General features: G+C 46.1%; 1 protein-coding gene across 2 annotated transcripts; it reads right to left on the reverse strand.

Moving 5' to 3' along the window:
- Positions 1-4,765: 4,765 nt before the first annotated feature.
- Positions 4,766-20,129, reverse strand: PLEKHB2 (pleckstrin homology domain containing B2). 2 transcript variants are annotated; one of them, XM_064666943.1, is made up of 8 exons: positions 20,028-20,129; positions 16,942-16,989; positions 16,189-16,341; positions 15,347-15,449; positions 14,413-14,452; positions 12,154-12,243; positions 10,919-11,033; positions 4,766-8,904 (listed from the first exon to the last, which is right to left on the reverse strand). In XM_064666943.1, exons 2-8 carry the CDS (start codon positions 16,976-16,978, stop codon positions 8,768-8,770), a joined length of 675 nt encoding a protein of 224 aa, XP_064523013.1. In that variant the 5' UTR covers positions 16,979-16,989; positions 20,028-20,129; the 3' UTR covers positions 4,766-8,767. The 2 variants fall into 2 exon arrangements, with proteins under 2 accessions (XP_064523013.1, XP_064523014.1); XM_064666944.1 differs by lacking the exon at positions 20,028-20,129 and adding an exon at positions 17,106-17,247.
- Positions 20,130-22,120: the final 1,991 nt, after the last annotated feature.

Consider the following 22,120-nt stretch of genomic DNA (forward strand, 5'->3'; position numbering starts at 1 on the left):
TATTTCCATGCCTACAATTTAGCACACTGACAGAGCTGGAATAATGGAAATATTTCTGGATTTCTTTTTTGTGGTGAGGACAAAGAAAGCACCAAAAAATGTTCTGCTGAATTGACATATGCCCATCCCTAAAGTAGTTGTGCTATGCATGGGTTGAATTCATGTGAGGTTTTCTGTTGCAATTACATAAGGAAAGCACATCCTAGACTGGCTGAGCATAGGTGTGTAACTTTAATAGCAATTAGTTCCACTGGTAGGTTATCTGAACAGCTGCCAGGGATATTGATCAGGACAAAAGCTGTTTTGGAATAGTGACATCTGAAACAATTGGTTTTTAAAACAGTCAGAAATATAGCTATTGATTGACTGAAGGGGATTCTTCTGGCCTGTAAGTGTACAATTTTGCTTTCTTAACTCAGCAGGATGCTGTGGTGTGAACTTTGAGAATAATCTTTAAAGAAAGTTTTAAGGGGAAAAAAAAATGCAGCAGACTGAACATCTTTCCAAGAAAATTATGGAGGCATATAGGAAGCCAGTGTTCTTTTCCTGATTATTTCTTAGCCTTCCAAATCTGAGATTGAAAACATTACCTAAATGTAATGAGGAAGATGTAAAAAGGGCCATTGTTCAGAATCTCTCTGGAAAGTCCATATGCACATCACTCTTCTGGGAATAGGAACTTTCCTGGGACTGGGAGACAGCCAAGTCACATTTGAAAACTAAGGAACACAGAAACTGAAAATGGTTTGTGGTGCTGAGCAGCTGCTTGAGAAATCATTACTAGGATTCTTTCTAGATCTAGGCAAACAGTCCCATGCTAGTGGGAGGGATTTTTCCTGGAAGTGTTTTTTTCAGGCCTCTGATTATACGCCTGCATGTGCAGATTCAGTATGATTCCACATGCCATCCCATGACAGTACAGTGAACTTGCATGTCAGGAGAAATTTCAGATAGTAAAATGGTGACTTTAGTATTTTTCAGGGAAGTTAAAGAACAATTGTCTCTCTTTTCCCCTTCTTTTTCAGCCAGCCATTGCATAAGCAAATAAATTTAAAGTACTGAAGCCTATAAAGACTCACATTCCAGACATTCAGTTCATGGACTCAGAGTCTGTTATCATGCGTGGTCTGATGTGCATGGCACAGTTGCATCTCCATCTGCTGAGCCAGGCAGCAGTTTGAAAGATGACAACATAAATGAAATGTAGATGATGCTTATGGTGCTGTGAATTGAAGGTAGGCAGTTTCTAAATTGATCCTTCCTGTCTATATAGATCAAATGAGCTTGAAACAGGGAAATTGAAATCTAACATTTCCTTTTAAAAATCTCTGTCTTAAGAGAATTGTGTTTCTTTCCTTTTCCCTCCCCCCAGCCTTGGAATAATGCTCAGTCTGTTGGCCCTGTCTGCCTGCATCAGGTGGAGGTTGTGTACCATGGGCCCTCCTGGGGCTCAGGCTTCTGGTTTTGCTGTGTGAATTGTAAGGTGGTGGAGCTCAGTCTGTTTTGGATAAGGAAGGGTTAAAATCTCTTCCAGCCCTCATGTCCTGTATTCTGTGTGTAAAGAACACGATGCTGTTCTTGAATTGCCGGCCTTGCCCTCTGTATTCTAGGCTGTTTCTCATTTGAACACTGTTAATTGTTGTTTATGATCATATCGAAGGTCTCTGAAAATGTCAGCTCAGACTGATATCCCTGTGTCCTCAGTGCACACACAGAGCAGAACAGCTCACAGCTTTTCATGAACTTTTCTGTTCCTTTCACGTCACCATCTCTTTCGGGAATGGGAGAAGTGAGATGTGACAATGTAAAGTGGCTCTTCCCGACATCATGCAAACTGCCTGCGACAGAGCTGGGAAAACTGACCCGGAACATCCCAGTCCCAGGCTAGGGCTTCAGCCCGTCCTTCTGCCTTAGAGCGCAGGCTGGGGAGAGCCAGGTCCCAGAGCCCCGCCGAGTGTCAGCGGCTCTCCTTCACCTCCCGTGCCAGGCTCTTCCCAGCGCTGCAGGAACACTCCTGGCTGGGGCCGGTCCGGGGGATCCGAGCGTGGGGGCTGCCCCGGGCTCGGACATGGGGGGTACAAGGCCAGTTCAGCTGCTGGCCTGGCAGAGCAGTCAGGAGAACAGAAACACCCCTTCACCTCCAGCAATAGAAAAATCCCGTGACTTTATCATAAACAGGTCTTCCGCTGAAGCAGGTAGGGATTCGAGCGTGGAAATTTGGCATGGAAATGGCCTTTCATTACACTCATGTCTCAGCATTCCCATGAAAAACTGCTGTTGATCGGCGGCAGGCTTGAGAAGCGTCGCCTTGCGGAGGTTGCAGCGCTGCCTGCACAGCGAGGCGCTGGGGGTTTGCTGCCCGTGGACGCGGTTCGTTCCCGTTGTCCAGGCTGCGATGGGCAGGGCAGGAGCGTTCGGCGCTGCCCTGGGGCTGAGGCACTCGGGCAGAGGCACTCGGGGCTCCGGCGGCGGGCCCCGGGCCGCGCTCGCCTCACGCCGCCATCGCCGGGGCCGGGGCGCCATCTACGGGCGGCGGCGGCGCTGGGCCGGGCGTGAGGGGAGCCGGGCACGGGGTTTGCAGAAACACTTAATCAATAGGGTGGGAAGAGACCTTGGAGATCGAGTGCAACCTGTGACCGAACACCGCCTTGGCGCTACACCATGGCACTGAGTGCCGCGTCCAGCCTTTCCTGAAACACTCCAGGGCCGGTGACTCCACCGCCTCGCTGGGCAGCCCAGTCCAATGTCTAATCACCCTTTACGTGAAGAATTTCTTCCTAAGGTCCACCCTAAACTGTGCCTGGCACAGCTTGAGCCTATGTCCTCTTTTCCTGTTGCCTGGGAGCACAACCCGACCCCCACCTCACTGAAACCTCTTTTCAGGGAGTTACAGGAAATCCTGCTGGCCTGGAGAGCCCGGGGCGGCTGTGCCCTGCCAGGCTGGGAGCGCCCGCAGGCCGATGGGGTGGCAGGAGGTGTTGGGGCACAATGTGACTGCTGCTCAGGGTCAGCTCATCTCAGTCCCCCGTACTCCTGGCCCCAGAAAGCTCTGGGGGCTTATTGGGGATCACGGGGGTCACTCTTTTTGACTTTACCCGTCATACTTTGCAAAATGCATAGCTAACTGTGATACCTAAAGGGTGTGGAAGATTGGGCGGTATCACTTTGAATCCCATGGTCAACCAGGTTAAGTGGAGCATTGTCAGTCTGAAACTTTGCTAACCTGCATCTCAAAAAGTATCATCAAATGGCTCTTAAACTTGAAATTATTAATGCAGATACACTGGAGTTTTTGTTTGCTCTGTGAGTCCTGGAGATGCCTCAAAGACTCTGAAACCCATGGTGGTGTTCGGTCATAGGTTGAATTCAATCATTTCAGAGGTCTTTTCCAACCTAATTGTTTGTGGGATTCTGAGATGCCCTGTGGCACTCGAGAGGCTCCAAGCCAGTGTCAGCTGGCTGGGCCCAGCTCAGGTTTGTGGTTAGTGACTGTCACAGCATAGGAGTGGGGGACACTTTCAGCTCTGCTGAGATGGAGGGAACAGTGAGTGCTCCACGCTCACTGCTATGTGTTGTAGTAGAACTGCAACAGGACAGAGGGCCAAATAAAGGTACTCTTAGGAGTACAACCCAAGTTAATTACTGTGGTTGCATTTAGTGACCACAAACAGGACAGGGAATGCAGCAGAAGGGAAAGCAGGAACAGAGTCAAAGCCCATTCTCTCTTCCTATTGGCAGTTCAGGAAGCTGTGGAGCTGCTAAGCCTTGCAGAGCAAATCGAGTTGTCTAACTTGTTCTGGTGCAGAATTTCAGTAAAGGTGGGCTCTGGTGAGCAGGGTTAAGTGTACATGCTGCACTGCTGAGCCTCCTAAATCCGTCATACGGAACTGATAACTGACAAAATAAGCACAGTCAACATAGCATGCTGGGGAGAAAAGCAGTGCACACTCCTACATTAGCTGATGGCTTGAAATAGCAGTTTTGTTTTCATTCCTCCCCCCGTTTAGTTGCTAAAACCCCACCACCCCTCAACAGTAAAAACAAAATGTGCATAAAGCAGGGATAGTGGTTTACAAAATGTACTTTGGTCCTTCTGACTAATAGTTTAATTCCTTGCAAACAGGCAAGATTTTTTGCCTTTAGGAGGTGGAACTAGTTGTGGTCATTTACTGTCTTTGTCAAAGCAAAGTTATTGATTGTACCCAATTGCTCTGAAGCAATTCATAAACAGGAAATACTAACACAGCAACCAGTAGCTTTTTGCCCAGAGCAACATCTGTGCTCCAAACAGCTTAGAGTAATACAAAACAGTACAAATCTGCTGATAACACAGTGTCAAATGGTAAATCTGGATCAATGTTGCATATATCCAAGATTAAGCATTTCTGAGTTAAAGCCTTCAACTGCATTAAAAAAGAAATAGGCCTTAATACTAATCTTGGTATAGTGGTGTTAGTGCAGAGTTACTTTGCTGATTTCAGACATTACATCATGTTTATTAAATGGTAACTGAGATGACTGAGGTACATCAGCCTGAGCTCTAACTCCAACAGACATAGTTGTCTTAGTTCATTTTTCTACCAAGTCAAGTCACCCTTGTAATTGCTTAGGAAAGACTGGAGGGGCACAGAATTTATCCTTGGCAAGGTTTCCTTGCCAAGGAAACCTCCTGTAAGCTGACTACATGTTTGAAAAACATACCTGTCTAGTATAACCACATAAGAAATGTCAGATAAAGGCTAGTAAACATATCAAGACAAAACAATTACACTTAAATATGAATTTTATTTCTAAGGTTATTTTGCTATAAATTAATAATGAGAATGAGGACATATAGTAAAAGCAGCAGTAGATAGAGAGTGCACAAGAACGTAAAGAATCTGGGGAAAACATCTGCATGCTGCCCTCCGTGACTAACACGTATCTTAGTCTCATGTTGAGGAGAAAAAGCCACAAACACATCTGAGGAACACGGGTGTGAATTTTCTCCTCTTCTCAACTCGCTTAGTTGGTTCTATCACCTACTGAATCTTCACTGAAGAACAAACAAAACAAAGCCAGTGTTGGATGACATTCAGGGTAGTTCCATCTAGACACAGTTTGGAATGTGCTTCGGCCTGGGAAAGATGTGTCTTTGCTGGAAGTCAGTGCAGTTGCTCTCCACAGAAATGCTTCCCACTCCCTCCTCTCTAGTTCATAAGCCTTTACCCACTCACTAGAAGAGGCTAGCTCTCTAGCCCCCCAGGTTCATGCAAAAGAAGCCAATAGCTATGTTTTCACATGTAACTCAGAATTTGGGAGGGGGCTCTGGTTCACTTCTTTAGTGTGGTCAGACTTATCAGAAGACTGAGCCTTCCTACGCCCCTCCTGGGAAGCCTGGCTTTGTCCAGCTGTCCATAACTGAAAGCCCAAAAGTAACTAGTTACAGATGACTTGTGACCTCTGTAAGCACTGACACAGAACCCTGAACGGACTGTCACTGCTATACAAGAGATTTATCCTTACCCCATAGTGCACACTGCACAAAAGCAGTGGTACTGTAGTACCTGTGGACCTCCCACAGCTTTCGGGGGGTCAAGTACTGGGCACCAGGTAGGAAAGCTTGTGCTTGGATACTATGCAGATATAACTGGAATTACAGAGTCATGAATAGCACCATTCAGAAACAAACAATTTCATTTCAATCTGCTTTGAAAATGATCTTGCCATGCCTGCTGCCTCTTCCCATCACTATGGTACCACCTGTCTGCAGAACCTTGCATGGCAGTGCCTTCAAACCCCGAATCCCCTCTGGCCCTGCTCCTTCAGCTCACACCAGCTGCAGATACATGAAGTACTGGGCTGGGCAGAGACAGGCTACGGAGTCACGACTGTGTATCCAGCCAGACCTTACTCCAGATCTGACCAAACCTCCACTCTGTTCCTGAGCAACAGGAGACACAGCCATGTCTTCAGGAAGCAAGTCTGAGCTTCAACAAGCAGTGCCCAGGTGGCAAGCCCTATGCTGTGGCTGTGTGCATCAGGACATTGCCACTTGTGTTTCTGCAGGGAGATCAGAAAGGCTGCAAGCACCTGCATTTAGATAACTGTGATCTTGAATTTATGCTCTAGCACAGTTTTGTACATTTGCTTTCTGGCTTCTAAATGCCTATGCTACCAAGATGGAAAAGTAGCTCATGACTTTTGTATAAAAGCAGCCTTTTGTTTCCAAGCTGGAACTAGATACTTTGGCTTCAATTTGTAATGTGTTTTTCCATTTAGAAGGGATAAGGTTATTTTTTTAATGGAAAATTACTTCAATTTGAACTTTAAAAAAGATAATTTCTTGCTTTGAATTCAATCCAGGAATGTTTTGCAATCAACAGTCTTTATTTTATATACTTCAGTTGAAGAAACTGGGGACCTGGACAGAGTTATCTCCTGAAAGCACAAGAGACATGTTCCCCTGCTGTGATCATCAGCTCTAGAGGAAAAAAAACACCAAAACCCCCCAGATGATTCACTTTGTGTGACCCCTTCCCAATCATCACAAAATTTAAAAAAATCACATGATGTTCAATTGTTTTATTCTCCCCCACTCCTCACAAGTTAAGAACCACAGAGGGAGAAGAGGTAAAGATATTCTGCAAAACTTGTTATACTGCAAAGCGCAAACGAAACAGCAGCATAGACTTGTAATCAACTTCAAGGTTATCTCAAGGATTAGAAAAGGTAGATGTTTGTTCACGTACATTCCAGTCACCATCCCTTTCTGACCTCAAGGGTACCAGGCCTCTAAGAGACCTTCAGTACTGTACCCCAATTTCTTTTGGTTTAGACTGGCAATAAGAAACTTCCACTTTAGTCCTCTTTTGCACCTCCAACAAGTCCTTTCAGTACACCCCACTGGCAGAACATGTGCAGCTGTGTTAAACTGTGAAAGGACATGCATGCACATTGGTGTACAGCTCCAGCCAAAGTCTCCTGAAAGCAGTTTACATTCCCTGCATTAGGCCCACTCTTAATAATGCAGCCAAGACTACATCTGTCTGTTTACTTCCAATGATTCCAAGTGGTTTAGTTGGTCCTAAGAGTCACGAAACCTTAGTGCTTCCCCTGGCTGCTACCCAAACCCTTGTCCAACCCTCTGTTGCTTCAACAGGTAGGATGGAGCCCAGAGAGCTTTAGGATGAAATGGAAAAGGTTGGGACTTGATCTAAATTTATATGGGTGCAAGTTCTCATCTATTTTCATCTTTCCTGACATACCTGAAACCCCCTTGAATCATAAGGAAATTAACCTATTTCTGAATGAAAGCATAAGAAAGACTTAACATTAAAACAATACAAATACAGAAAGCTAAAAGTGCAAGTATAAAAATAAGTCCTCTTACTCTAAGAACTCAACTTAGGCACCCTGCCTCTTTCACCTGAATAAGAAAGCAAGTGCATTTCTTCAGAACTTTCTTTCCCCTGCCAAGCATAGCTCAGCATGGATTATAACAGGATGGGTAACAGGCCACATAACACACAAACCAGCTGCACTCCAGCTGACAGTCATAGCACAGCAGCCTGCAGGGGCACACTGTGTGAGGGAACCAGGCATACAAACAAAGCCAGCCAGGTTCCTTGGAGTGTTTTCCACAACAAGTCATGAAGGGGAGAGGAGACCTGCTGAATGTGAGGGGGAAGTGTGCACAGAACAAATCCAGGCTCAGCTGTGCTCAAAACTAGTTGCAAACAAGGAAGCCCTTGTTTGCAACTAGTTTTGCAGCACAGCCCCTCCGAGCCCTGGCATCTTGCTTCTGCTGCACACTTCCCCTCACATTCAGCAGGTCTCCTCTCCCTTCCTGACTTGTTGCCTGGAAACCTGCAAGGAACTGGCTGGCTTGTTCCCCTGTACTGCCTGGTTCCCTCACACAGTAGTTGCCCCCTGCAGGACTGTGCAGAGGGACAGCAGTGAGGAGCAGACACTGCACAACGGCCTCTTCCTCAGCAATGCAGCTGGGGCGGTGTCTGCGGCGACCGCTCTACAGACAAGGAAGACCACGTGCAAAGTAAAGATCTGCTGCTTCCATCTGACCAGAGAAGAGTGGTTCAGGATAAAGAGGGAAGTGGAATAACAAACATTGGTCTTCCTTGCCACTGGTCATTCACATTTTTGGGAGAATAAAAGAACTGAGGAGTGCTGCCACCTCTTAGTGGTTTGCTTATGTGTTCTCAAAGACAACCTCACCTAGATGGTGTGAGAGGCAGGTACAGGACTCCACCTAAGAAAACACACTACCATCTGCAGGCAAGTCTGAAAACAAAAATATCCTCAAGCACAGGCAGACTACCTAACGCCAAGGAGTTTCTGCTGAGCTGTATGTTTGTCCAGGGAATGTTTAGAAGCCAGTAGTATGTATATACTAATGCAGGGCTCCTGTAAACCTCTTGTTTGGACCAGATCTCAGACCACCCAAAAAATCCATTTTTTTCTGTGGTGCTTACAATAACAGTCTGTTCATAAAGCAGGTGACTGTTGACTGCTACCATGTGACATTGGTGCTCATATTGATCCTTATAACTCCAAATATCAGAATTCAAGAGCAGCACATGCCATCTCCAATCACTTAACTGAACGGTGCCTTTAAACTCTCATTAAGACAGTTAAGAATCAGTTATTAAGATGTCACTACTGAAAAATAACTATTGCATTTCTTAAAGTTTAACAGTAAACAACATCGCCAATATATTATTGCACACAATAAAGGTTTTTGGAACTACAGAGATAAGGAAGGGGTAAGCTAGAAGACCCAGAACAATGATCCCAGGGCCATTCCAGTTGCTGCTCCAGCAAGCATTCCCAGAGCAAGATCTCCATCGCTGTCACGGTAACGCTCTCGAATGATGACATGGTTTGCAGGAGGTTGGCCATAAGGTCCTAGGAAATAAGAGATTGTTAGGAGGAGGGCAAAAGAAATGTGTATCTACATACCATGCATTGCAATTCACCCTCTTCCTTCAGCTGAACACTACAGTGATGACACCACAGAGGTAGAATCCATTTCTGCTTTGGATTCAGCCTTCGCATTAATTAAATAAGTCCAGGGGCCTAGCAACACTTCTAGCCTTGTAAGGGCTTAATATCTGTGAGGAAAACTCATCACAAATGTAAAACTGAACATTGTTCTGCAAAGAACTTATGAATTGCTTGTATCATCCTATCAAACACTTTGTGGATTTAATGAAAGAAATGGGTCTAAAAACTTATTCTCCCCCCCCCAAAAAAAAGAAATCTTTGGCATCTCTTAAGCCAGCAGTTTATCAGAAACTGTGTATCAGTTATTTACTCTACATTTACTGCCTAGTGCTTCAATTCACCCTTCACATCCTGGACTGATCTGTGGTGTGGTGACAGCTGCTACACTTCTTTTCAAACTGGCCCAGTAGTAAGGAGTTACCTAAGACTCAAGAAACCACCAACTGATCGTTGTTCTGCACCAGACTTGTACAAGCCCCACCTGTCATGTTTTCTGACTTAGCTCCTACCTGCAAATTAAACAGAAGAGTACTGCTCTCCCTTCCAGACATTTCAAGAATATTAAATACTCTTGAAAATCCCACAATGTTTTTTGTAACAAATTGTGAAGAAATCCAACTAATACAACTGGAAAAGGTTTTCACTGACTCAACGACACATGACCTCATGAGAAGGATTATGTCACTTCAGAGAATGAGCAATGGAGCCCAAAGTACAGGGGTTTAAGTTGGTTGCTGGGGTGAACCTGTATCCTAAGTTTTAGTTGCAGTGACCCTGGTGAAGGAAAACATCAAGCCTTGGTTACTATGCCCAACCTGTAACTAGTACCTTAACACAGTGGACTTGCAAACTGTTCAGGAGAGTTACTGCTTGCTGCTGCATCGTTATTACACAGGTTTCTGAGCCGTGAGTTACTTGCTGGAAATTATTAAAAACGGTTCTTGGGACTTTCAACAAGCTGTTGCTTTTCAGCTGCAGAGAACCAACAGAACCCACCTTCCTCTGTGTTTGCATGTATATATTCTGTATCTTCGGACTTCACTAACTTAGATGAAGAAAACTTTAAAAGTTTTAGACTGATGCACCTCCCTTGTAATAAAAAATGGAAAAGGCAAGTGAAATAACCTGACAAATGCCAAATGGAAAACAACATCTCCCTCAAAACTGGAAAAAAGTCTCAATAGATATTCTTGTTTGCGAAGCCAGATCACAAGCAATTAGTAAGTTAAATCTCATTTACATTACCATGCTATTCTAAAGCTCCAATTCTGTAGGAATGGGGCTCCCTATGCAAAACTAACCCTAAATTAGGGCAACTACAATTAAAAGCACACCTTACAATTTTACTCTTTCCTCCTTCTGTTACTGGGCTTGAAAGCTATATAAAAACCTGAACAGAGTAACAGAAGATTTCACAAGGCTGAAATGCTGCCTTATAGCAATTCCAGCACGTGGGGAAGGAACCAGCTACAATCTTGCTTTGGGAGGGGATTTACCTTTGAAACTTGCATTTAAATAATGAAGCTAGGTATAAGAGCAACAAATGAATGAAAAGCTCCATCAATGGAGTACTGAATCACAGAATCACATCTTGCTCTGGCTCTTGTACCTTTCCTTAGAAAACATGCTAGTTAGAGAGTTCTGTGTACTTCAAAGACAGTTTATGAAGTAATTTAACTATGCTTTGATCATAGGGAAGGTTAAATCCCTTAATACCAAATTTCACTGCACTTGGATTGTTGTGAAAGGGTGAAAGAACTTGGTTCCAGTTACAAGTTCAGGTTTCTTTCTTTGTACCCCTCTGTTTTGCAGGAGTGGTGGCTGGTAAAGGATGGTGATTAATAGAGTTAAAGCCAGAAAGACTGACTCAAATGGGTTCTCTGGGAAGGTGAAGGATGTGGCTGACACTGATTACCTTGGTATGGATACTGATAGGGAACAGCATAGGCTTGTCCATTGGAGGTGTAGAAGAGCTGAGGCCCCACGGGGGGATATGCACCGTTGTACTGATCGTAGCCATAGCCATAAACCTGGGAGATTAAACATGGCCATTACACAAGTGTTCTTTGCTGTGTAGTCAGTTAAGCATATTGTTCACTAGAACTAGAGGTTCACTAAATTATCCAGTCTGTATGATATAGCCTGTCTACTCCCTGGAAAGGATTCAGAACAGCTGCTTGAAAAAAAATAAGTGCTCCTAAGCAGCATTCACTCTCCACTCTTCCTGGATACGGAATGGCAGAGGCAGGGCCTGAATCATCAGGCAGAGCCATAGCAGCCTTACCACTTTCTCCTCTCTGCCCTCATGCCAACAATGGCTCTGGAGAGCTTGGAAGTGCCAGGAAGACAGAAGTTGACCCCAAGAAACCCCAACCAACCTTCCTCTAGCACACTGCAAGTTAATGTCAGGTTTAGGACAAATACTCTGTAGCCGTATGTTTTGGAAGCAATTCTGTTCTCCAAAAGGGGAGGCCCACAGAGGAGGCTTCCAGTACCACATCTAGTTCTTAACAACTAACAGCAAGGGGCTGGAGCAGAGCACCTGTAGTGCAAAAAGCAATACTACTCCAGACTATCCCTGCACATATTACTGCACATCAATCAGAACATCCAGAAATCCCCAATTGATTCTGCCCCAGGGCTGCTCCTTCACTGCAAAAGAACTGTGTATCCAGGAACTGGAGTTATTTTGTTGCCATGACATCTTGGATACAACAAAATCCTTCTGTGTTAAAGTGACAGCTCCAGTCATTAAATCCTATTTTTAAAACTCCTGATCTGATATCTTTTCAGTGCTTACACAATGTGAAAGTGTAGTCACACCTTCTTTATGTTAGAGGCTGCATGGCTAATATCTTTCAAGATTAGCCAAATAAATTCTGCCCTGTCTCTAAGAAGGTTTATTTTCCAAGTTCACTGAGCAGCCATCGCTTCATACACCTCCCAAACAAATCTGCCTTGTTCCTTCCAGAGGAATTCCATCTCAAATAAGTGACGATAGACAGTTAGTGCCTTACTCTCTGCTGCTGTACAAGCTTTAAAGCTGGATATGACAATACAACACAACACTTTGTGTGTACAGTCTGAGTGCTTGAAGGAGGCTGCCTCTGCTGCCTCACTCACTTTAACATTCCTGACTGCAACTCTTACCTCAGGTGATGGTGTGGCATAAGCTGTGTAGGGAGGAGGGGCCGAGGAAATGGCTGTCTCATCATACATCACATCAGATCCCACGTAGCCCTAAACACCATGGAAAGACAGCAGTTATCACCTTTTCCTACAGACTGGCAGCTGCAGTAGTGCAAGGATTAAACTTGAAGACCCCAAAGCAGAAGTAACCTTTAGCCGTGCTGCATGTTAAGAAAGCAGTGAGTACCTTAAAAAGGCTGCAAAAAGAAAGTACTTGGAGAGCAGACCTGGGAGAATACAAATGCCTGATCAACCACAGGAAGGAGCCATAAAATTTCTCCCTCTGTGTGTACACACACAAGCATATGTGTACATGTAAGCACACCGGCTCCTTCCATCATTTCATAAGCTCAGATTTAGAAATTGCCCCCTCGTTCATCCTCTATTTTCAGATAAATAAGTCTTCCCAACTAAGCTGGCTGCATCCTGGCACCCTAGAGTGGTATCACCAAGTTCTGCAAGAGCAGATAAAAGCAAAAAATGCAGCAGCCAAAAGTGGCACCTGAGGCAAGAGTGATAACTTACTTGAATCCATCTAGAAGGAGCTCTCAAAGATAATTAAGGTTCTTACAGTACCCTTAGTATTCTTGCCCCTAATATCTGAAACCACAGTGATGCTCTTAGTGCCCTTTCTCAAGACAAAATGCAGCTTCCTTTTTTAATTCACAAGTGAATGCTTCAATAACTCAATAGCCAATGTTCTATTGTCTCCTGGACTAATGAAAGGCATTTGAGAGCATACTATGGTTATATCTCAGGTCAAACTTATGGTGGAGATTCTAAGGATTGCTTGAAACACACGTTAAAATACTCTTTGAAGCAGTGTTTCCATCACCTGAGGAATCAGCTCACATCTTATCAGTAAAGGTGTCCTGCCACAGGAGCTCTGTACAGGCAAATGCACAAGCCTTCAAACATCTGTAAATGACACAGTTCTCAAAGCTACGGTCACCCCGCTATTCAGGAGGCACTGCTGGATGCCTGGAATTTTTGAAAGCTGTGTCAGACACCTACAGATGGACTCAAACCCAGCTACCTGGTTAGTCAAAGTCCTTGTTGGAGACCTTTAATAGCTTTAAAAAAGTGCTAATTTATGACAGTGCTTGTGCAGAGAGCTACCTGCCCTACTTTGAGTAGCAGGGGCCTGCCTTGGCACTGCCAAGTCCTGAGCCATCTGACAGCTGTGTCAGAGGCATGGAAACAGCAGCTGAAACCAGAAGTCACTGTCTCACACACAGGTGAGATGAAGCCCCTAGAACTAGAGCAGACACTCCACGAGTGTTGTGTCCTCTGTGTGAGGACAAATCCTTCACTTCTCATCTAAGGCCACAGGCAGTGTAGCACGGCTGCAGTCAGAGGCAACTGTGTCCAGGGGGGTCTTGCCATGACAAGTGTTTGCTTTGGGTATCCACAAATCTGAGTTATATCATCTGACGGATGCCTCAGTACAGTGGCAATGTTAATGTGACCCATCAAAAACCGAGATAGGTTTCCACAAAACCCAGCATTTCCCCTGAAACAGAAACACCTCGGGTTGGTTCAGTCTAGCCACTGCAGCGTACTCTGGAAGGCAGTCTAGAGGAAAAACAAGTTAGCAATACCCACAAGTGGATGGATGTGGTTGCCCAAAGACACAGTTCTCTATAAGACTCACAGAAAGGATTTTATGATTCCTGATCCTCTCCACAGCTAACATGCCAATGCAGAAATAGTATATCCTCCTCAGCATGGCTGCACTCCCCTCCAAGCATCTCTTGCTCCTCCCCTAGTCTCTGTCAAGAAGCATCCCAGGGTGTGATGGATGCCCATTAACAAGCAGCTGCTGTGCACTAAGCTTCCCTTAGGACTGCACCCACCTGGGAGGCAACAAACACTAGGAGTGGAAAGTGCATTTTTACTGCTTGTGGAAGGCTTACTTGTTGCCTGCAGCCTCATGCCAACTTTTCTTACAGAACAGCTTCACAAACATTCACTTCCAGAGAAATCATTCCTTGAAATCACTCATTTCCACCATGCCTGGACTTAGCTGCAAGGATGACACGTTCTTATGATCCAGAGGATCATTCTGCTCCCCACCTACAAGCTTTACCATCGTGCCCATGACCCTGTTTTTCTCTAGCAGAAAAGGACAGAAACATGATTTCAGAAGTAAACTGCTGGACCACACATTACACTGATACACTGCGTCTCTATCATATAAAGTCTAGGTAGGACACTCACAGTGTTTGTTCTGGCATCCTGGAGAGCAATTTTCCATGCCCTGCAAAAAAAACCCCGTTGGTCAGTGGAACAGTGATAAAAATTAATGCCACCTTTTTCTTTTGGCCTATGAAACAAACAAGGTTAGCAAGCAGAGGGACTGCAGAGTTTAAGACACAGCATGTATCAAAGCCTGATGATACACTAAAATGAATGCACAAGTGTTACACCAAGACTGAAAAATAATTACTTTCTTTGCAGAGCTAAGAATGAGGAGGAACAGGAGAAGGAACGGATGCAGTTTTGAAAGTCCTCACTGCAAGCACAAGAGGGAGGAAATGTGCAGTCGTGCTTAGGATAAGAATAGGAAGAGATGCACCAGGGAAGTTGTATCCCCCGCCTGAACAGTTCCTCTGTGCCGACTAGAGTGTAGGTCTTGATGCTGTTATTGCAGTTGAACAGGAGGTCCATACCCCTTACACAGATCCTCCCATGCCACAGCCCTGGGAGCAGGCTCAGTGCACCTCACAAACTTGGCAAACACTGGTGATAGCCATTATCTAACTCCACACAGTCAAGCTCAGCTGAGAGTTCAAAAAAATGGAGTATTCTTCCTTTTGCTACTGACTGGGATGTCCTCGAGCTATGCAGAGTCATATACTACTTGAAGAATGGCACAAGTCTCGCATATTAATTGTATTAATCAGATTCTTCTGCTCCTCCTCATTCTTTGGTGTTTTCAGTGACTTAACTTGCAGTTAGTCTGCATTAGCTAGGCAACTGCTTAAAGGAGAGCAATGGGGTTTTTTGTCATTGAGAGTCTGCTTTTACTTGCTTGAAAACCTTCTTAAAACATGTCTCAAAGTCTGAAGGAAGGAAAATGATTAGGGAGAGAGAGATAAAGAGAGATAAAGGAGAGAAAGGCAGCAGAAACATTATTCTCTGGCAGACTTACAGGCAGTCATCTGCACTCTCTGCACAGAGGTTGACTGTCTTCCCATCACGGCAAACAATCTGCAGTAAACAGTCTCTCTGCTTCCCCTCTGGAGGCTGGAAATCTGAGTCAGAAAAAAGAGAGGAGTTACGAAGTATCTATAACCAGAATTTCATGATCACATTTACAAGAAGGGAGTCAGTTTAAGCAACAACAAAATAAATTAGGGCCAGTTGTAGCTGCCTTCCATGGCATCAGAACAAGGTACAGAAGGAAACAACCTGTTCTTGTTCTTTACAGTGTCCTGAAAGTAAACAGCTCCGAACGCCTTTCCTAAGAAATGCAAGTGTCTTACAGCAGAACCCATCCATACTTAGCTAAAAGTACTCTCTAGCACTTATGTCCTTCCCTTGTGTCAGCATCAAGTGGAGCACTAACAAATGCTAAAAGTGAACTTAGGAAAAAACTCTGCTGAGGTTTCCCATTTCTAGTCCTGCCTCTCACTCCAGCCAGCGCTATGGTTACGCCAGGAACACTCTATAACGGCACTACATGATCACTGCTGTGAACATGCCATTCTCATCTGCATGCACCCTACACTGTCCTCACTGAGTTCTAAGAGGAAGCACCAAACCCTAACCTAACCTATCACATGGTGAAACCATGCCCCGGGTGTCTGTAAAGGAATTTAGGAGTTGGTGGGGTTGGGGTTATTTAGGGGTGTGGGGGGATTCAAGAACAATGAAGTCCCGCACTGCTTGGACATGTTTACTTCTGCAGTAGTGCTGTAAATGGTGTGCTGAGCAGGCACTGAAGGTGTAAAGAACCTCTGGATACATAAATCCTGAAGGTTTCATTATTACCTCGACATTCATTCCCCACTCTGAGGTTGATGCAGTGGATTCGCATGTGGATCTTATCTTCTAGATCATGGCGATTTTGATCATCGTAGAATATCAAACGGCCGTCAGACCACAGATCAAACCAGTTCTTCTTCCAGCGACGTAAAATGGTACCTTAAAAATCAGACAGTCACTTTTGAGGGCACACATTGGGAAGTATTTGTGTCCTAAAGTTAATAGAAAATAAACCAAGAAATCCTTCACAGTTGTCCCAGACATTCCAAGGTGCCAAGCAAAATCCTCTACTACAACATCCCCACTTGGGAACATTCTAGAATTGGGTTCTATATTTTACTTAGGATTCAAAGGAAAACTGGGTTTATTTTAAGTGCCAAACCTGACCCTTGAGTTCCAACTTGCTGCAGGAACAAGCAGAGAGCATGACTAATTGAAGACATTAAGTCAGGGTGTCAGGGAAAGTTTCCAAGTCTCCACTTATACAGAGCAGCATCTGAAGCTGAATGCCAGTCAGACATCTCAGATATGGTATATCCTGTTTCCCAGTTGTGTACCCAAAGGTCACATGGGAATGCTGTCATGACAGGTCATTTTGTGACGTGTCCCAGAACTAGGAAAAAAAACCCCCAACCCAGGAACAAAAAAGCCCCACAGAGCTGGAGGCTTGTTTTAAGAAAACCTGGGAACTACTAAGCTCTGATGTTATCTGAAGAAGTCACAGTGGGGAGAAAAGGAGGAGAAAGACCCATGACTTACTTTGCCGGAGCAGCCATCCGCTCTTCACAAATGCCATTGTTGCTTAATCTAGTGGACAGAAGAGGAAGGTGAGGGGGAGAAAAGCAGTTTTCAGTACTTCACAATAATACATTAGAAAGAGGCATCTCAGTATCACCTATTTTAGCTGCATGTACCCAGCTCACCCTGCAGAGAGACACGGTGGATCTCAGCTGAAGAGACTCAGCAAGGCACAACCGGTATCCGAGGACTTCAGAAACGCGTGAGTGTAGCGATCCAGTGGACTGCCAGAGACCACTTTAACTGGAAAATGCACTTGGAGCTACTGCTCTTAGAAAATGGGGAAGAGACAGACTGGAGTGACTGCTTCCTGACTCACCACCAGTTCCTTTCAAAGCTGTTCTCTCCGCATACGTGTACTTCCTGCATTCTCAAGTTACTAAGCACCGTCACTTCTACCCTACCTCTCTTTTTCTGTACTTCCTCTTCTGTGCTTTGCATTCACTGACTCAAAGTCCAGCCAAAACAAAAGCTGACACAGTTTTATCTCAAACAGGAAGGAGAAAGCTGTTTTTATGACTTGTATTTCTTTCGAATCATCTCTAGCTCCCTCCAAGAAGAATTAAAATAAGTAAAAGTTAAGCCCATAAAGATTCTCATTTCTCCTCAGCTTTCAAATGAAGCCTGAAATGGGATGGCAAGGATTCTGCGTTAAATTCAGGTTATCACGCGTGACATTAAGCACTCAGCCACCACACTCTGGTTTATGAGCATGCTGAAAAAAAGAGATCAAGCATAGGATATATTGGAAAATGAGTTTTTATTTTATAGCCTAAAGGTGTTCTGATTATTGTTTTAAAATGGATTAATAAAAACTCAACTATCTGGGTGCAATTGAACTAGAAAAGAACAGAAGCATTTTAAGTCTCCCTTGAGAAGGCTGCTTTTTAGAAATTATCTGCGGGGCCTGTAAGCCAGTGTGAGAGACAGATACTGGAACCTACCAGATAACACTCTACTTGTAGCAGCATAAAGTGGGGTGGGGGGTGGAAGGAGGCATAGTAGATTTGATAGACAGGAGAGCTCCTCCCAGACAAAGGAGTGTGTTTAAAGCTGAGGAGGAGGGAGAAAAAGAAGAGAGTTTTGTAATATCCTAGTAAAATGTAAAGTTAGTAAGCATCCAGTTATTTTCCAAGAGATGCATATATGCCATTTACTGGGTATTACTTGGGGCTGTGTCCTCTTCAGAGTACTGGGCAACACTGTAGCACGCAGGACTACAGCCATCAGGATTTCACATTTAAGGAGTGCCATATCCAGCACAGGCTCGGGTGTGATGGAGGGAACCACCTGCAGGTAAACTTTAGACTCCAGGATAAACCTCTTACTCCTGGCTTTTGAACCAGCTCCCTGGGAAAACAAACATTTAGCTGACAGCCCACTGACATCCTGTCCTGCCTTAATCGTGGTCACTCTCTCCTGCTCTGGGGTCTAAGCAGGCTCTTGTCACTTGTACAGGGAGTGAGCTTTAGAAACAGAGGGTAATTTATCTTCCAAAGTAACAATACGGTACAAAGGACCTGAGTTTCCTCTCCCATCACCCCAGTATATGATTACAGAGTCCCACAAAGGCTCACACAGAGAATGTCTCAGAGATATCTCGGGCTACAACAGCAAAGGAGGCTTCAGCAGCTGTACAGCACCTTGCATGTAACCTCAGATGCAACAACTACCTTTTCCCAACACAGAATTTAAGTGCCCAAAACTTCAGCTCTGGATAGTGAGCAAGGAATCACACAAAACAATCTGTCAGCACTTAAAGTAGGAGGTGCAAAACAATTAGGTATTCTTCTCCAGTCCTTTTTAAGCACAAAGGCTCACTTGAAGTCCTATACAGTATTCACAGTCCACCCACATGATGTTTAAAAGTGTATTTGCAGAGCTGGAAGTTACCCTGACAAGATCAGATGCATCTGAGTAGTATATACTTGTTAAACTAGCTCAGTGCCACCAAAATGAAAAATGGGATTTAACCAAAGATAGATCAATTTATCACCAACCTCAATAAAAGTGCCTTGGTGACTGAAATAAAAGTGGTAGCGCTCTAAACTGAACTCAAGTTAAGAGTAAATGCAGCAAAGGGGTGGGACTATTCCTTCCTGCTCCCTGGAACAGCAATTTTCTGCACAGAATATAATGTAGAATATCCAAGTCTTTTCGAGTTTCCTTCTTGTTCTCAAACCCAGTTGGCTGGTAGGAAAAACAAACTTGAAAACAAATTAAGTGTTTCTACCTGCAGCTTGTAATCACTAGAGCAGTTCTGAATAATGCAGTTGAATTAAGAGTGGACTCGATCCTGCAACCCGTGGAGATGGAAAGGGTTTAGCCACAGAGACTGGCCGTGGAGCTCAGTCCCGGAGACAAGCGGTGCCCACAGACACCTCACTGAGACTTTATTCCCAAACTTCAGCTGGAGCTCACGAAGCTCAGAGGAGTGTTCAAACGTAACCCGCGTCCTCCCCCTTTAAACTGAGCAAGTTTTCTATTTTTGGAGCTCCCTGGCTGTGCACCAGCTGCGCGCAGGCCCTTTCCCCGGGAGCCGTCTGTGCTTTCCGAGCCGGTGCTCGGCACTCCCGGGGCGGCGGCTCCGCTCCAGCCCCGCCCGGGACTCGGCGGGCAGTGCCCGGTCCCCCCCTCCTGTCCCAGGGGGCACAGCACCGCGGACAGCCCCTGGGCCCCGGGACCGCCGGGGCGGCGGCCGCTTGTCCGCGGCTCTGCCCGGCCGGGGCACAGCGGCGGCTCCGCTCCGTGCCCGCCGGGCCGGGTCGGGCCGGGCTGGGCTGGGCCGGGCCGGGCCGGGCTGGGCTGGGCCGGGCTGGGCCGGGCTAGGCCGGGCCGCGCTGCCCCCAGAGCCGCGTCTCGCCCTCCCCGCTCCCGACGCCGGGCCCCGGCCGCGCTCCCCTTCCGGCCCGGCCGGCCCCGCTGACCTTGGCGGGGCCCGGGCCGGGCTGAGCCCCCAGAGCCCCCGGGCCGTGCCCGGGCAGCGCCGCCCCCCCCCGCGGCCCCCGGGCGGTGCCGGGTCCCCGCCGCCCCCGTGCCCCCCGTACCTGCCGCCGCCGCCGGCCCCGCTCCGCCCCGGGCAGGCCGGCCCCTCCTGACGTCAGTCGGCCCGCACCGCCCCGGCCGGGCCGCCCCGGCCCCGCGCCCCGCTCCGAGCCCGGGCCGCCGGCGTGGAACGTGCCCGGCCCCGCGCGGGCACAGCGGGAAGGGCCGGGAAAAGCTCGGATCCAGCGGGGAAGGCCAGGAAAAGCTCGGATCCAGCGGGGAAGGCCAGGAAAAGCTCGGATCCAGCGGGGAAGGCCAGGAAAAGCTCGGATCCAGCGGGGAAGGCCAGGAAAAGCTCGGATCCAGCGGGGAAGGCGTGGGGCGGGATGGTGACCCAGTTCCCGCTAATGCCTTTGCCCGCCGCGACACGCGGTTTCCCGGCGCTTTAAATGCGTCTCCTCCTGCCCGGGTCACAGCCGGCTCAGTGTCGGCCCCACCGCGCTAAGTCACTCAGGCCTTTCCTTCTCTTCGACATTCTCCGATCCCACGCCATAGCACCACAACACACAGTGGCAGCCGCTTCGTTGGAGCAGCCACGCAAGTGTTGGAGGTCCGTGACCTCTTACATAAAAAACAGCCACAAACTGCGCCTGGGCGATGCTTGGCAGCTCCACTCTCTTCGGGTCAGTGCTGCCCGCACACTGCTCAGCCTTCGCTGATGGGGAATGCACTGTGCCACTAGTTAACCACCTTCACAATTCAAACTGTGTTTCCATTTCTAACCTAAAGTATATGAGATAGTTGCTGTCTAAAATGAGACAAACTTCTTATGGAGATGTAATACTTCCCCATGATAATAGAACTTCCTATTAGAAATTTCCCCAGCCTCATCCTGGTAATATAGGAGGGAATACCACTCCTATAATCATAGTAAGTAAAAAGAAAAAAAGGACCATTAATTTGTTTGCTTCAACCAATCTCTGTTTTATGACTGGATAATACAGAAAAAATGTTCATCAGACTTACAATTTCACTTAATCTGTCAACAAGCTCCTCTACTTGCTCCTACCCATCTACTATCTCTTCTTGAGCACAACAGCACTTCTAACTAGAAATTACATAGAAAGCCTGTGACACTGTACTTCAAGGCTATAGCGTAGCCTTTACTTTGATGTATCTTTGAAGGACTACAAAAGCAGTGAAGGCAGAACAGGAGGGATAAAGAGAGATCACCTATCTCTGAACAGAACTGCAGGTTTCAGAAAGCACCCGTAAATGAGATTTGTGTAGGTCAAATTCTTTTTATGTAGGAGTCCTTTCTTTGAGGCTAAACCTGTCACCTTTTATTGCTGAAAAAGTATTTTCAGGAACCTGGAGGTATTGGGTTGGAGGTGGAAGGCAAGACAACCTGTACACCGGGGGAGGGAGCAGTTTTCTTCCAGAGCAAAAACTATTCCTCTTGAGGATTTTGGAATCTCAGCAGATCCTCTTCTCGGTGAGCAGTCGCTGGGGACAGCTGCCTTTTTGGCATGTCTTCAAAGCATTGTCTGTCTGGGTTCATATAAAACTTTAGTTTTCAGATTAGGTTTAAAACTATTTTAAAATTCATCAGGAAACTGTTATGGTGTTTCCTGAATGAATTCTCTCCATGGGCACAGAGCATCAAGATTTAGTTTAGTAGCTGTTTGGGACCACCTCCTATACTATTCCCACCCTGGATACTCAGTTAGGGCTGTGAACCCAGCCTCAGGGCTGTTGCTATGGAAGTTCTGTGCCACACAGGTCCCATCTGAGGCTGCAGGACAGAGGCACAGATCCAGGAAACACCAGATCTTCAGCCTGCCAGAAACTCAGGCATACGCTGGAAAGCCATGCAAACATCTCACAGGGTTATCGTAGCATTAAATTCTGGGATCTTTTGGATTAAACATCTTGGGCTCTGCATTTGCTCAGAAAACTTTGATCAGGGAGTTTCTAATTAGCTGTGCTGCAGAGCTGAAGGCCTGAGTCTTAGTACCCTGAGCAAAAGAACTAGAATATTTAGGTGAATACTGTTACAACTGGGGATTTTTTTTCAAGCTGTTTACCAGTGAAATGTGGAAGTGAAGGCTTTTGTTCAAATTTTCGGCCTATTTGTAATTGCACCTTCAGTTTG

This window comes from Pseudopipra pipra, chromosome 10 (genome assembly GCF_036250125.1).
Source record: "Pseudopipra pipra isolate bDixPip1 chromosome 10, bDixPip1.hap1, whole genome shotgun sequence".
NCBI classification, from domain to species: domain Eukaryota; kingdom Metazoa; phylum Chordata; class Aves; order Passeriformes; family Pipridae; genus Pseudopipra; species Pseudopipra pipra.